The sequence below is a fragment of the Coccinella septempunctata genome, chromosome 2 (assembly GCF_907165205.1).
Source record: "Coccinella septempunctata chromosome 2, icCocSept1.1, whole genome shotgun sequence".
Lineage (NCBI taxonomy): Eukaryota > Metazoa > Arthropoda > Insecta > Coleoptera > Coccinellidae > Coccinella > Coccinella septempunctata.
Window position 1 is genome coordinate 12,695,472 of NC_058190.1, and position 18,166 is coordinate 12,713,637.

Below are 18,166 nucleotides of genomic sequence, written 5' to 3' on the forward strand. Positions count from 1 at the left end.
GAATCAGTCGAAAGTATCAGCTGCTATTTACAAAATAAATAGTTGAAACTGATCATTTTCGTGGCAATTGAGGTTAAGTATCCTACTCTGAATAAATATAAACAAGGAAGAGCCAGCTTTATCTTTATAGTGATGAATTTGATCGATAATTGGAGCTTCAGATTGGCGATGTTCAATTTTCGGTCATTCTAGACCAGTTTGAAAAATATAGGATGTGCCAGTTGAGACATCATATTCATATGGTTAGCCAGTCGAACAATTCCTTTCTCCGCAACTTTTCGAACCTCTCAGTTATTATTTGAAGCAGACATGTTTTTATGACTTTTTTTTTACTCAATTTCTCCGTCCTATCGTCCAAACATACATTCTCTAGTTAAATGTCTGCCCGATTATAATAATTATCAGAATTGAATTAAAAATAAAAGATGAATGGTTTTCTAACATTCTCAGCTAATGTCCTGTTGTCCCTAATACTAATGGAAAATTACAGTCTAGATGAATTTCTTTCACATATTCAAAGTGCATTTCTAGTAAATAAACGAACAAAAATGTTCGTCTTCTTCAATTATCCACAGGGGCGGATGGGCTACCTCGAACCGGCCCGGGAATTTTCTTCCAGACCGGCCCACTTCAAGAACGAAAAAAGTAGTTTTAAGGTGGGGGTTCAGTGGAGTAGCTAGAATGAGGTGTCATGAAAAAGACGTTCAGATGAGCAGCCCCTAAAGATGGCACCTGAAAAGTAATTTTCAATTTTTTTCTTACAATTCAGAAAACTGTCAAAAAATTGAGCAGACATTTTGTGGGAGCGAGAAGGCTATGAAAAAATTGGGCGATGTTCCCATATAATTGCAATGGGAAAAAACGCCTCTAAAATTAAAATTTTTTTTCCTTATTCATATAATACTTTTGAGAAATAAATTTTTGATTTATTTTGAACAAATAAGATCACTCGTCATTTCCTGCTTTAAGTGACAGTTTTACCTAGTTGACGTATATCATGCTGACATTATAGGGAAACACCACCAATTTTTTTATTGCCTATAGAACAACTACTCAATTTGATTCCTGTCTGTTTTCTGGTTTCTAAGAAAAAATTAAACATTTCTTTTCATTTTCATTAAAAGAATTTTTTTTATGAAAGGCCCACTGTTATTCGACTATAAATTAACCCTCAAATTAACTACTCATTTTCAACCTGCATGAATATATTCATAATGTTAGTTTCATATTTATTTCAATCCATTTTATTCGAAACAACTCTGAGTAAATAGGATCAACGGAAAATGTATCCATGAATTCATGTTGTCTATAGGTATATGGTTGAAAAATTTATTTTTTCAACCATATGTCAAATGTCATATGTCAGATGTCAAATGTGAAAAAGTTGACAAATATAAAATTTGTCAAATTTTGAAGTTTTATCCACTTTTTCACATTTGACATCAAGTATTTTTTGAACCATACACAACATACATAATTGGATACATAATTTCCGAATTTCGATTTCAAAATTCCTCAGGGCAATTTTGAATGAAATTGGTGGAATCTTAAATGAAAAAAAATGTTAGAAATAGTCTCTATGTACCAGTAATTTCTAAGCCAGACTCTGAAAAATTTTTCCTGATTTGAAAAATGTTATTTTGCAACTTCTGTATTCTTATTACGTTTCAAGTCACCCTGTTCGATTGCCAGTTGTTCAGGAATAATTTAATTTTACCAATATTATTCTCAAAACTTATTGAAACATATATTTATTAGTAGTTTTTCCAACATTCATTTTGATTGGTTTTCAATATTTGTAAAAATAAAGTTATCGACGTAAAACATGTTCTGCCGAAGACAAAAAAAATGGTACGAACTGACCAGCCCTCTGGCCCAGCACCGGGAATTTTCCCGGTTTCCCGGCGGTCCCATCCGCCCCTGATTATCCATACCAATAATAGATATTGTCTCATCTACCTTAAAGGCGAACGATAATATCGTGTCAGTCAAAAATCAAACCTACATAATGTTACAAATCATATGTGCACGATTGGGAGATATATAGGATATGTATGTAAGTTTCATCAGATGGTCCTGTTGGACGATTCAACTCAGATTATGAAGACCTTTCAAATGACGTGTAACTCAGGCAACACTCGGCCCACACTATCCTCTAAAAAAATTTAGTAAGCCTCTTTGAACTCTTGAAGAATAGACTTGAGTGCATTTAGAATTATCTGTGTTCTCATCATTTCATGGTATTTTTTGAAAATTTGAGTTATACTTTCTCTTTCTCAGTTTTTCTTTTTATTCAGCATCATTCCTGTTTTTTTTTAAACACTTATATGCCACGAACGAAGAGGTTAATAATTCACCGCCATATTCTGCGATCCAAATTATTGAGGGAAGTTCAAGATGTTTCTCTACGGAGCAACAGTTCTTCATAGATGGCGTTCATTTATTTTCACCGGAACTACTCTGTAACTGAAATCTTGAAATTTGGTTCGATTCTTTTCACTTAGGAGCTCAAACTAGAAATGTCTGCGAAGTTGACGAAGCACAAAATTTTTTAGCACAATAATGCTAGGTTTCGCAGTTTTGTGTCATTCAACTTATGGCGTTGAAATCTTCACGAAAATCATGCTCATTTTCCGAAAAATTAATACATATTTCAGTAAGGAGTTAGAGCAATAATTTCGTTTTTCTTTGTCGAAAATTGTTTTATGTATATATTTCGTCTAAAGATAGGTGTGAGCATAAACTTAAGATTAGCCGGCTAAACTTGGGTATATACGAGGACCGGCTAAAGTTCGATAAATATTCATCTGCGTCGGGGAATTTCATCTTTAGCCGGCTAATGTGCAAAATACTCAAAACGGAAAGGCTAAAAATGTATTCAATGGACACGCGGAGGGGTGATGTCTTTTGAATGGTCGGATAAGAGAAGACGAAAGCACGCGGCCACGTTTTTGTTTCAATTTTTAGAACTGAAATATGCAAAATAGCATCGAATGCTATTGTATTGAGGTTTCGTTACATAACGCCCACGGGTTTTCAATTTATCTTTGAATGAGAATAATGAGATAATGAGTTATTTTCATCTGGTTAGGAGATTAATGCTCTTCAAATCGAGCCTAAGTTTTTAAAATCAGTTCACATACAGAAGTTAGATATACAGTTTTCCACAGGACAATAGGAACGTTAATGGACAATTGTCCTGTGAAAAACCAGAATATGACCTCACAAGGAAATGAAATATAAGATATTAAACACACAGAATTTTTTTCTGTGTACAAAAGTATATTTTTCCCACCATTCAATAATTGGGTTTATGGAAAACGTTTCTACGAAATAGAAAAGATAGTTTTTAATGTTGCAATTTCTTTCCAACTAATTATTTTGCAAAAAAGAACAAAAAAAAACTACGATCATGAAAATTGTTGAAAACAGTTTTTCTAGCCGATTTTGTTAAAAATTTCTTCCCAAGTCATTGAACATACGGATTCCAAAATACGGCCTGTCGCCACCCTTGATGAATCATCCCAGGATTCAAGTGCAGTCATCGTAAAGCTTAACAGCCGAATAGTCCGGTTAGCTACAAAGAAGATTGGGTACTGCTAGTACTGCTACTTATATTTCTGCAGAATTTGACCTTTGGTAATTTGATGAAGAAGTTCGCGGCATCATTCTTTTCTTCATTTTCTTTTTGCTCATTTAATTCTCTTACAAATTATGAATAATAACAAGATGAAAGATAAATATTAACAGTTTTTCCTCACACTCAAAGTAGCATATTATTATTCGCTTGAATTTTGTCATCAGGCGTTTGGATTTTTGGATTCGCTAATAAGATTACGTTTAGACACATTAGAAACAAATATATTTTCATTCTCATTGTCTGAACAGCTTAACAGAATGCTTTTCCGCTATTAAAAATATGTGAAATTCATACAAAAATACGTTGCATTTATAGTTTGATTATATTACCTACTATTACTTCACATTTTTTCAATTGCCGAAAATTTGCTCTCCTCAAGCCTTCTATATCTTTAGCCGATGGGATGTGGTTACACTTAAGTTTAGCTGGCTAAAGATGGAGGAAACTAACATTAGCAAATACCCGAAGCCATACCTAAGTTTAGCCGGCTAATCTTAAGTTTATGTTCTTACCTATCTTTAGCTGTAACATATATACCTACTTGTGCTACATTTGTGCTGTTTTCTGATCTTCAGCTTTTAAGAAAAAAATTTCAATTATCCCCTCAAGTCGTGGAAATTAGTGTAGTAATATTGTTCGAAAATCATTATACATGGCATCGGACTTTATTCTATATATATGTTCAATATTTTGGAAACCATATATAAAAAAAAGTATAGGGTAGACCGAGTCAAATCGGACCAATATTTTAATCGGATCGAAATATGAAATCTCTGGAAAAATGTGTTGATACGGACGAATAGCGTGTTACAACCCCGTCATACCTCATGCCGTCGGTAGTGTTTCGATTCTATTAGTACATTTAGTAGTGATAGATAGACCAAAAGAGATTCTGATGTTGTTTTTATCTTAATAATTTTGCGCTACTGTACTGACCATCTCGTCGTGTCATTCTGAAATTTTTTGTTGAACTTCGAATTGAACGGCTTATATTAATAAACAGTTTACAGTGTGTTGATGAATAATATAAATATTTCATCCTTAAGAAACTTCTTATTGAGTTATGTGTTATGTTACGATTCTAGTGCCCCCGAGAATTTGGGTGAATGGGATATTTCTGTTATTCTGATTTTTTCTCAGAATTTTGCAGAATATATGGATAATTTCGATGTTGAAATACTCATTGCGTTGCGTGATAGTTACTCCTCACTATTTCGTCCGTGAAAGTTATATATATTAAAATTAAATATGGTTTTTATATCCTCAAAATAAAGTTGATCCGAAATGTGTTGGGCCAACTTCCTACTTCACACAAAGAATTCAAAGCTGCGCATGTATACTCCATTCACTTTTATTTTAGCAGTCGGTTGGCCATGGAAATTTGACACATTTCACTCTGTATAGTACGAAAATGTGGGGTTATGACGCTTGTCAAAACATTTTTGTGTTTTAAATCAACTCTATGTTTCCCGTTCTACGTAAAAGTTTCTGTTATTACGTATTTTATCACAATGTCGAATCTCTTCGGAAAATATGTGACGAACATAATTGAAGTTTATATAAACTGATTGAAGGCATACCAAATCCAGTTATTTGCATGGAAAATACAAGAGATCAGTATAATATCATAATATGCACTAGCTTAAAGAGAGTTAATGTTCGTTATCTTCTTTGGCTAAAGTTTGAATACGTTACATCAGTTGTAGATTTCAAAAATATTAACCCGAAGATGAAATGCATATGTTGATGAATTAAAGGAAGTTTGAATCAAGATGAACTTTACCTTTGAACAAAAATTTCACATGAATAAACAATTAACAGGACAACTGACGCGTATTTGTGGCTGTTCATCTTAATACATTCATATAATAATAATAATTGGGTATTTATTGGTACCTTAAGACATTTACAATGTATAGGACAAGTCAAATGAAAAATAGAAAAATCAATTTTCGGGAACTTATTCTACGATGACATTCATCGAAAATCCTATAGTAAACTTTTCGCATCAATTCACTCAAAAATAAAATTGTTAAATGCCACCACTTTTTTGGGTCTCCCAATAGAAGAAAATTCTTTATAATCCTCTTCATTCAAAATCTTTCTCATTGTGGAAACATTCAGCTGAAATATAAGTCGTTTAGATTAAGATGAAACATTATATAAATTCTCTTACATTGAATATGTTCGCTACCGTCTGACGTATTGTGGATTTTAGAGTATCAGGGTAAAACTAAATAGCACTTCCTGAAACCCCGTCTCTTTTTTCAATCACTTTCGGCATTTTCGTAACAAAAATTGATATTAGTTGTGGCAACGGCGTTATGGCATTAACGACATTTCATGAGTACCAACCTTACTCCGTTCTAGTTACAAAAACTTGAGAAAATTATTTCATGGCCAACCGCCGACTGCTAAAATAAATGTGAATGCAGTAAACCTACTATGATCATTCAATCATTTGTTTCTCAAATCGGGGGCTCCATGGGAAAACTTCCCTATTACTTTTTCGCATTTTCCAACTTCAAGGCCACATTTTAAGGACCAAACGTTCCGTATTTATAAAATTCTGTTATCTGTTCTCAATCGGATGCACCGTTTTCAAGAATACTGGATTCATCGAGCAGTAGAAAAATAATTTGTGGAATATTATTGAATGAATTTGACGCACCTGAAATTTTCATCCTCACAGTAGCAGTGCAATCGAAAATTTGTGGTGGTGTAATTAATGAACAAAATACATCTTAAGGGTACACTGAGAGAACGAAATAGTGAAATTACAGTGAAAATCTTGGGTTATTTGTGACCAACGATAATCACTGGAATTTCACAAGGAATATTCTGAAACGATAACCTTGTAAAATCACAGAAAATGTAAATCACAAGTTGGTTGTGATTTCACATGAAATTTTTTCTAATGATTTTTCTAGAAACTAAACCTGTGAATACTCATTGTGAAATCACAATGGAATTTTATGATATCAACTGTAAAATTACATTTATTCTGTGAATTCGCAAAGGATTTTTACAGAAATAAATTGTAAAATTAAAAAATTTTGGAAAATTACAAGATTCATTGTGGAATCACCTCTTGTTCTCGCGAAAATAAGTCGTGAAATTTAGCATCAATTAGACCGTAAAATACTATAATGTTGTGAATAAACAGAGCAGATTCACAGAATTTAATTGTAAATTTCAAGTATTTGTTAAAATTCCAGAATTCATTGTAGAAATACCCCACACCCTTTTAAAATTACTTCGTGAAATAACCATGAAAAATACTGGATAATTGTCTTTATTTTGTTTTTGATCAAAGTAGTTGTACAGAACTAAATTTGGCACAATCACTGCCTAAAATATACATCAATATGGAAAAAAAAATTAAATCAATTAAAAATAACAACTACAACATAAAATATAGTCATCAATATGGAAAACAACAGATATGAAACATTATATCAGTTAAAAACAACCACAACATGAAATTAATATAATCTTCAATATAAAAAACAATATGAAACATAACATCAAACAAAAACAACAACCACAAATATCATCTAAAATGATTAAACATTTTTCTCAAAATATAAAAAAAAAACAACATAATTGTGAAGCATTCAACTGTGAAATTGCAGCTTCTGAAAATATTGATATAAGTATGCACTTATTTAGCGGTTCATATCATAAAAGTATAAAATTAAAATTCAAAAACAAAGTATACCTAGTCTTTTTCCAACAAAAAAGACACAATCTTCTGGAATTGACAAATTTATAAATTTGTTTTCTATAAAACTTTTTCGTGCTTGACGTCGTGCTTGACTTATTTCCAGAATCCGGATGAATGTTGAAATGCATCCTTCGGAACATCTTCATAGATTAAATTGAGGGCCTCCCTGAATACATAGGTTGTAAACACATATCGTTTTTCCATAAAGAATTCGTATCGGTGGTTTATTCCTGAAAAAAAAATTAAATAAGTAGGAATCCAATAGGCAATATTTCGATACAGAATAAAGGAATAATAAGTTGTATGCATGCGGTGTTCAATTTTTTTCATTAGTATCTGCCAAAGGAAAACCACAAATCGAAAAAATAAACATCGCATTCAAAAAATGTGAACTATCTACTTACCAGTATTCCAGTATATATTTCTCTTGTCACACACTTGAAACCTTGAAGGAACTTGGAAGGCAGAAATACTTGGAACTTGAAAGAACTAAATCATATTATACAAAAAACTGAACCATGTATAACTCTTCGCACTTCAGAATTCTTGAAGACACAGTGGATCATTCCAGAATGAATTGAGTTATGGGGTAAGTTAGTGAGTATCTACGATAGGATATGGGATTGGGCAACGAGCAGGTGCCAGTTGCAGGAAAGGTTTTGATTGGCCACAGAATGAATCTAGAAGCATATAAAAGTTGTGATTTTACAATTGCATTATGAAATTCCATTGAAGCTGTGAATTCGGATCCAGCCGAGCGACGTCACGTACCGCATAGGTGGAAAATGACTTGATATTTGCAATCATATTGTAATATTACGCTCAAGCTATGAATGTGTTTAACACATTTTTAAAATAGATATTTTACAAAAATAACCAGACTTACGAGTTTTGTCAGCAGTAGGTACCTACTCAAAATATTTTCTGACCAAGTGACAGAATTTGTTATTCGATTATGGTTGAGGAGGAATGCAGGAACCTATAATCTCCCATATGAATTATACAAAGAAAAGAATAAAATATATTTCATTTATATCTTCAGAAATGTATTCATATAAAGAACAAGTCGAGAAAAAAATTTCTACAAAAAACGTCATTGTGGACTGTCTCAATGCGATGAATAAATTAGACAAAAAGTCATCTGTATGAACTCTATGTTGTACTGATGGATCAAAATTAGAAAGAGGTACAGGCATTGGGGTGTGTGGACACAGATCAATATAAGGCAGCAGTCCAAAATGAGGAGGGGAGGAAGCATTAAAAAAAAATTCCTGTACACACTCCTAGACATGCACAGAATAGTTATAACAACAAAAAAATTCTTTCCTTCACCGATCTACACCGGAAAGCTCCTGGAGCTGCCACTAGATGAGCTTCTGAAAAGTCAGCTTCAGATGAGACTCTTCGTGGATCGGAAAAAGAACAGCACGATTTTGGCCTTCGTAAGACCATCAGTTGTTTATTAAATTTCAAGCGGCATCTTTGGAACGCTCTAATGGAAACCGATTGATCTATTTTTTTTATTCTATTTCTGTGTCATATTCGAGAGAAATATTTTGACCATAATAAATTTCAACAATTTCGCATAAGATTTTTCTCTCGCTGTAGACATGTAAATAAAAAGTGTTCTATCCTTGAAGGAAATTGTGCCGCGATATCATGTTGTACAATTATATTTTTTCGTGGTAATTTCACAACCACCATAATAACACATTGTGAAGGAATTTTAAAATTAAAAGGGTTCTGCATTGTAATTCTACAACACAACACTTTTTTCTTCGCAAATTCACAAGAAAAATTCTCAAATCACAATAACTTCGTGAAATAACGTTGTGAAATCACATTTTCATGTGATAATTCACAAAATTATTGTGATCCAAAAAAAATTTAGATCACAATAATGTTGTGAAATTACCGTTTCATGTTGAAATTCGCAAATTTATTGTAATATTGCATTGCAGTTGTAATTTTTCAGGTGAATATTACAACCCTTGTGATATCACAGAGAATTAACACATATTTTCTGTGAATTTCATATTCACTGTAAATATACATGATAGTTTTACATTTTTTATGAAATTTCGCAACACCCTTGTAGAAACATCCAGATATTAGTTGTGAAAAAAATAATCCAACCGTGTAACTGTAACCTGTCCAGCTAATATGTGGGTAATTTCACATTGTAACCTCAAGATTTTTCTCAGTGTACTCACTTTGGAGGGCTATTTTAGCTCCTTCGACAGATTTTTTCGAAAAATATTAATCTAAACACCAATAAATATTCAATGATTGAATTATTTCTCGGATACCCTGTATAATAATATATGATCCATTCCTGTCCATAATATCATTTACCCAAGAAAAGTATACCAACATTTATTTGCATAAACTTTCTAATAAATTTCCAATCGCTACAAGCTTTTTGGCTCACATTAATAAGTGAAATTATTCTGGTTGAGTAGCCGGAAAATGCGTCAGTACTTTCTAGAAAATGCACCTGTTCAGATTTGGCAAATTTCCGGAAGAATGTGGGTATGATTAATGAAGCTTGCGAGGCTGCGATATCTGATTTCTTCATTTAATGATGCACGAAAGCTTCTGATTATAGAAATATTCTACCGTAATATGACATTCCGAAAATGCCCACAGTGTACGAGCCTTAAGAGGGCTCCTTCACCAGTTTTTACAGTTTTCAATTAATTACTGCATATTTTAATAATAATGACTGCTTTATTACTCAATATCAATAAGCAAACGACCGTCGACCAAGTATCCATCAGTCTTTGCTGCAGTTTCTTGTGAGAATCGCTATCGAGAAAAATATTTCTGAACTATCCACATTTTTGATGATATGGCTAGCTCCAAGTCTGGACTTTCATTGCAATATATCTGAAACTTAGTCTGAATAATTTTCAGCTGGATTTACAAGAAAATTTGTATGATGTTTGCTTTTATTTTGGATATATTTCCACGAATAAAATCAGATTATGATTTTCCATTCCATCAAAGTTCGTTATCATAAAAAAATGAAATGATGTATAATTCAAAAGTCCCATATTTTCGATGCATCATTTCAATTACTCTCAAATATTCAATGGCGAAACCCGACATGGCTGGTAATTGAGTTGAAAATTAAACACCTTCACAACTTCATGTTCATGAATAATGAAGAACGTTTTCAAAGTTAATTTCACCCATTATTCAAAACGGCGAAATGAAAAGTTTTCTTCTGAGTATAGAATCTCAGCAGGGCACGAATATTTTAAGTAGAGTTCGAAAGTATATTGAATCTAAAAAAAAAAATAAAATATGATTTTATGATGATATTATCATCGAATATTATTTCTCCGAGCATACTTGAATTGAAATCTTAAAAAAGATCAACGGAGTTTATATTCGTATTATTGTTATTGTTTTCGAACCTCACTTATGCCTACTGGCCTACATCAACCAATTCTCCAATTGCTTTAAACGATTTCATTCAGACGATCATTCCGCGTCAATTAGAATTTTATTACTCTCTATATACTCATGATTGTGTAACAACACGGCGGCCAATGGAAGTTTATGGAGGATTGACGGAACTATAAAATAATCCGAGATGTCCAGTTTTTATATTCGGTTCTTCAAGAATCAGTTTATCAAATTTGGCTACGTTGGAAAGATCTCTTTTAAATTGGAAAAAAAAATGGAATCAAATGAAAATACTGAAAAATGTCAAAGTTGATGTCTGCACAATCTAAGCAGACGTTGATAATAATGGGGAAGGCATACTGTAGTAATAATGGTATTTTTGACCAGACACGATTTTGAACGCTGTCAATACTGTGTCTCAATTTTCCTACGCTCTTTTAACTAACATTCCTTTTTTTAAGAATAGCCAAGGTTTTCAAATAGCCCAAAACAAGTATTCCGATAATCTAGAATGAAGTGAACAACGCAAAAGCTGTATTTTTTTTCATAGTTAAATAATAATTGAACTGAACCATAGTAAACAATGACAGTTCACACATATGTTCCGCTAATCAGTCGTGTACATGAAATTCAAAAAAATCTCAGCATATAACTTCGCTATCTTCTATAGGTATTTTTACAGGCAATTTTGAGTGAAATACTGTTTTATCACGATGTGCCTCACAATATCCACATCATGTCAACACTGTCTCTATTTCCTCGGCCTCATCATCCGACAACACAATAAGAGAATAGCAGGTCTTGCTAAAATACTGTGTGACTTGCACAAGTTATGCAATACTTTCATTACCATTACTAACGCAAATTTAACACGTCCATCATGTAGATTCTACTCAATTACTGATGGAATGACAAAATGTACAGTGCGAAGGTCGGAAAGATGAAATTTTCTCAAGGCATCCTGCAATATCGTCGAGAACTTTTTTGATCTCGACGGTGTACGCGACACGATTCGCGGCGGTATTCGGAGCATGTCCGTACCAATCTTTAGGAAACTGTAGATAATTTGCCAATTTTACACACCGAAAACGATGAGCAGAAATTCATTTTCCTCGAATAATATGAAATTCTTATGAACAAAGTTATTAGCTACTGAATGAAATATCCCATTTTTCAGATATAAGAAATTTATTGAAATCTTTATTACTATTAACTTGCTAGTTTTGTCCATTTTTCAAATTGATCGCCTTCAATATGAAAAAAAGTCAAAAAATACGATGTTTTTGTTTCCATTTTGCTTCTGTGATCTCACTTTTATTCCCGATAACTACCCGACCTTTTTTAAATGGGGTATTGAAGCTTCACTTTGCCCTTAGTTTCTCTGAGTTGAAAGAGTGATTTTCAATACGTGTTTTGTTTATTACATCAACAGTGATTTCAGGTTGAACATATTCAATTTTCAACCTCTTTTTATAAATATCAATAGGCAATGGTTGATTGCAAAATACTGAGAAGTAATTATTAAAAGGAAAAAGAATGTTTTGGATGATACATTGATTGTGCATTCTTCACATGTAAATGTTTATTTTGTAGAATTTTTCAGCTGGCCTGATTATGGCCCATAGCATATATCGATAGCCAAGAGATTTTATAGGTAGAAGTTTGTTTTTTCTACAACCCTTAGCTGTATTCGGGTTCGGCTTTCGGACAGTCCGAGAATGGTTCTAGAACTGCGCAGAGGATTTAATACTAGGGCGCAACAGTTTTGCACAGTCCTAGAACAATTCTCGGACTGTCAGAAAGCCGAACCCGAATACAGCCCTTATAGAGTGCTTCATTTTAAAGAAAGGAAACTGCATTGTATGCGACCACCGCGTTCTTCAATTTTTTTGGTATAATTATATGAGTTTTCAACTATTATTGTTGATTTCAATTGAATAATAACACGACGTAAAAATTCTGGTTGGATATTCTTAGTAAACGTTGTTCATTTTATTAGTTCTCCCAAATCTACCTTACAGTTTTAATACGAAACCTGGCAGGCAAACTGAAATACTCTGTGAGTATTTGGTATAAATATTTTGTGAATTGGTTGGATAAGGTAATTAGAATCGCTTCATTGATCACATTGGACGAACTGATTTAGATATACAGGGTGGTCCAGATCGTAACCAAGAAATTTTAATCACGTATTCTATATCAAAAATAAGCCCTAGTTTGTCATATGAACATATGTCGACAAATGTTTCTTTTCCGAGATACGGGGTGTTAAAATTATAGAAAAAAAAATGTTTTTTATTAATAACTCTCACACTGCTTGAATAATTTCAATAGGTTTTGAGCGTCAAGGAGCACTTTTTGCATAATATCTTTTTTTTTATTCAACCAGTGGCGTCCGTACTGCAGCGAGACTGAATATTTTCAAATAAAAAAATGATACGCCACTGGTTTTTCCGAAAATAAAAATTACTTTTTAAACCCCTATTTAATTTGGAGCAAATTCGGTCTCTTGATTTCTGCTGTACGAGGCACCGTTTCCGGTTAAAAAAATAAAACACATTCTCGTGCATGAAGAAATCGCCAAAATTTGATATGGTAGGTACATAATACTAATAAGACTATTTTTGCTATATCAAATTTTGGCGATTTCTTCATGCATGAGAATGTGTTTTATTTTTTTAAGCGGAAATGGTGCCTCGTACAGCAAAAAGTCAAGAGACCGAATTTGCTCCAAATTAAATAATGATTTGAATAATAATTTTTATTGTCGGAAAAACCAGTGGCGTATCATTTTTGTATCTGAAAATATTCAGACTCGCTGCAGTACGGACGTCAATGGTAGAATAAAAAAAAAAGATATTATGCAAAAAGTGCTCCTTGACGCTCAAAACCTATTTCTCAAATTTCATAAATAAATTTCAAGCAGTGTGAAGGTTATTAATAAAAAACTTTTTTTTTCTATAATTTTAACACCCCGTATCTAGAAAAGGAAACATTTCTCGACATATGTTTATATGACAAACTAGGGCTTATTTTTGATGTAGAATACGTGGTTAAAATTTCTTGGTTACGATCTGGACCACCCTGCATATTATTTTAGATTAATATCTCACAATCGTAGTTCATTACAAAAAACATATTTAAATTTTCTCTGGACATATTATCTGAAAATTCAACGTGCAAAAAGAAATTTTAATAGAAAAAAGTTCAATAACAGAAAAAGGTCAAGTTCTTTTGAGTACCGGTAGATTCGGATGACTTGGGACAGTCCTGTAACTTGGGACGATTACCCCCTTTGCAGATTTCTTTGTTTCTTACCATTTAATGAGTGAAGGGACGAACTTATAAGATTGGGTAGCGTCTTTTCGGTTAGTTTAACAATTAATCCTTGCCTCCGTTCATTCATGAAATCTTGTTGGCCACTTCCCAATAGATTAGTGTGTTCCAGAAAGATTATAACCATGTAAATTTATTCCAGACCGCAGTTGCTCAACTGAATTTTGTTCTTAGTCATCGAAGGTGGATATAATTTAGATATGATTGAGATTGTTTGGCATTTATTCAGTGAGTATGCTTCAGAGAACCTATGCTACCAACGTATCGAATTCTTATACCTATAGATGTTTTATGAGAATTCCTTTGCGAATATACAAAATGGAAGCTCAATATTGATCTGCTAACAACCTATTTTTAAAATTATCTATACACCGCCCGTACTGGAACGTTATGGTCTAAAAATTCCTTCATTATAATTATTTTTAGAAATTGTTCTAAGGCAAGAATGTCTTTAATTATCTAGTACTATAATCGTTTCGACCTACATATCCCGTCTGCTGCAGTTGAAGCTGATTTTATGAAGTATATTCAAGGACTCTTGTTCACAGTACAGAGTTCTCATGGGAGAAATATACCTGAATAAAGGATAAGACAAATTTAATTTAGACAATCAAATATCATTTTATAGAGGATGTTTGCTGAATGACCGTACTACTTTATATGACAAGGAGCAGGGGAACTTATACGACTCAGAAATGTTTAGTAAATTTAGTCATTACAGTAATACAGGGTGATTCATGTTTCCGTATTGAATAATAATTTTCCATGGATTTTACTAAAGTTTGATACACTCTTTAACGTTTACCAGACAAATTAATATCGTAAGTAACAGTTTGAAATTATAAGTCTAGAAAAAACCAATAGCCTTCGGGGTGAGTCGGAAGAAACGGACCAAACTCCAGTTGTGTATTATATACGTAAAAATAATTTCAAAAAACCCATATGTTCTCATACGATTCTCATTTGTTCTCAAAATATAGCGTAATTAGAAACAAACAAAATTTCCTAGATTAACATGATTTCAATCATAGCGCTGTTTCAACAAATGTTCAAAAATACCGCCATTAACCTCTAAGCATATTCTACTTCGTCTGCGAAGGGCTCTTGTTGCTTTTTTAAGAGATTAATGTCTTTATTCGACAAGCACTGCCGCATTTCTAATGCGTCGTATTAGAGCCTCTCGGGTGTCGAATTTCACTTTGTTCACTCAATTTTTAAGCCAGCCCCACAAACAATATTCCATTGGTATGAGGTCTGGAGATCTTGGAGGCCAACTAATTGGACTACCGCGCTGCCATTCAATCCCATCGAATTTTGCCCACCCTGTACTCTTCTGCATCAGAATCTGTACTTACAGATTTGTTCTATTGCAATTTAATCAAAAAATTGGTGACTTTCTTTTCCTCAATCGACTTGAAATGATAATAAATTAATTTATCGTATGATCATTTTGGCTATTTTCATCTGTTTGGAACATTCACTTCAAAGTTTCGTCAGTCGTATTGAGGAATTCTTCTGTTTTAATTTGAAAAAGTAATTTATCATTTGGAAAATAATTTTTTGAAAATTTTCAAACCATTCTCTCTTGGATAAATAGGTACAGGGTTCTGTTATTCAGATATTCCTTATTAAGTCGATTCGTGCAATATCGAATCTTTCTTCGAAAAATCTATCAATCATAACTTAATTTTTCTACATGATTCAAGGAAAACTAGAGAAATAATCATAACAAAAAACTTCAACAGATTACGATGTAAAACTTATTCAACAACTATAAGTTTATTCTTCTCCTCACAGATCTGGGAACACTCTCGGAAAATGCCTACAATTATTTCGAACGTGTCTAACATTCTATTTCTTAACTCGCCTACAGTATTCAGTATTCACTATAGGGATTTCAGATTCCCCCTTGAAAACAAATCCATAGAATTTATATCTGGATATCCACCTATGTGGAGAAAAGGATGATGGAAATAGACCAAAAAACCCTGCAATTTTTTTCACAGTTATTAAAGGTATATATACCATACACAGTATCAAGTTTTACTAAGAGTAACTTTTCGGTGTAAAATTGAATGATGTTTAAGGTCACTTGAAATTTTTATTAATAAATCTCACCTTGAAAAAGTTATTTTGAAAACCAATTGGTACGAAACGTGTAACTAGCGCCCTTTATGAGAGCCACATATAAAAAAAAATTCAGTTCAGCACAATCGTGAAAAATGTGTATAATTTATTCAACGCTCTTCATTCCAAATATGTGGATAGAGTTACGCAATTTTTTTACTAAGCAAACCCCTAATATTTTTCAGTTTTCTACCTATCTTAGAGACGGAGTCGCCTTTTTTTAAAAACACTCTGTAATTTTTAAATGAATCTTGGTTTTATCATGAACAGATTTCACGAGTTTTTTCATTGTACTGCGTTAGAATTTTCATTCTCAATACTTTTCGCAGACTGTTTTTTCCTGCAAATTTGGCTAATGCATGAAATTTGTGACATATTATTGTGTATGCTCAATCTATCATATTCTGGAAAAGTGGGCGCCTTTCGACTGGAAAGTCACGGAAATTTTTTTCCGAATTTTGGCAAATTCCTTCTTCCTATAATTCTGTTCATAATATAAACCTTAATTTGAAAAATCAGTATTTTATAAAACAAAGTTATAATACAGTTTATGGTAGGCTTGTAGACGAAAATCAAATTTCATTCAATAACTTGAAAATCATTGAGAAAAACAAATTTGTTTGGTAGGTATTTATTTTCTGGATGCCGTCTATTTTAATTTCTAGAAAATGCAATCATCATGCTTTTGACAAAATCATTTGAAACAAACTATAATTTTTTTTCTAATTCATATCTATATCTGACCGCTGGAAGTTGACTTGCTTTGGAGATATATGAACATCGTCAAATGTTTACCTGATTCAACATGAATATAAGAAATTGGAATTTTCGAATTTTTTTCATTTCTCTGAACCTACTCAGTTATGAGCACTAAAGAAGAAAAAAATGTAAACGAAATCGAATTGATTCTTTTGTATTTCCTATTTCATATGCTTTATTTTCATTCATCACCATTCGTATCCTAACTTCTTACTGAATACTTTATTTTTTTAATTACGAAGATATTACGAATATAAAGCATTGAATGTACTATCAATATCATTATTCGGGATTTCCTATAGATTTTGTTTGCATGTGGAATGAAATCTACCAAAAATTTGAAAGAAGAAGTAATATCCATATTTCGCGTTCGTCCTCACATACTAAGTACGTTTCTTGAAATACAAAATTATGTATAATTAATATTATAATATATCCCTTCAGAATAATCTGCCCATAATTTGTATATAGAGTAAAAGATTAGGATGCATTTAATTATTTGTGAACTCCACTTACTATGATAACAAATACTTGACCTGGAACTGTTTCTTGTAATCCTCCTCCATCACCATCATCACCGACTCCAACATCGTGAGTTTGAGGTCCTCCCACATGGGATTCTTCCGGTGAATTCTGATTTATATGATCAGGAGGTCCATGGGTTATGCGCACTGCAATTACGGAATTTCATTTGATACCTTTTGCACTCAGCTTTCTTATCGAATCCAAATGAATGATATTTTCGAGCCCGCTCATGGTTTAACTATCGAAAAATTCAAATCTATGAACACTGGATTATTATATCGATGTTCCATGTAGTTGGGGAGCCCAACTAAGAAATTTGGGGTTTACTCGAGCGTGTCAGATTAATATAAGAGGAGATACCTTGCACCCTGTAGAGTACCTCGACCAAAAACAAGACCTGTGTATAGGGCAGACCATTGTCTAGGACAGCCTGTCAGAATAGTAAAAAAAACGATCATCGTATACATACTCGAGCGTGTCGGATTAAGATATACAGGGTGGGCTTTTTAAAACGAAACAGACGAGATAACGGGCGGAATGAATTTATTTCAAAAAAATGTTCGGACACGTCGATTTTTGTTTCGAGGGGGACAACATTTAAGGTGAAATTTACAACTACATCGCTTCAACCCTTAGTG

At 32.7% G+C, this 18,166-nt stretch overlaps 1 protein-coding gene across 3 annotated transcripts in view; it reads right to left on the bottom strand.

Moving 5' to 3' along the window:
- LOC123307859 (putative uncharacterized protein DDB_G0282133) overlaps positions 1 to 18,166 on the bottom strand; it is a 51,966-nt gene that overhangs the window by 17,782 nt on the left and 16,018 nt on the right. For 2 of the 3 annotated variants that reach the window (XM_044890325.1, XM_044890324.1), the window contains exon 4: positions 17,540 to 17,674. In XM_044890325.1, coding sequence (XP_044746260.1) covers positions 17,540 to 17,674 — 135 coding nt within the window. Of the gene's footprint in view, positions 1 to 17,519; positions 17,675 to 18,166 lie in introns of all 3 variants that reach the window. The other variant, XM_044890326.1, reaches the window with a different exon arrangement.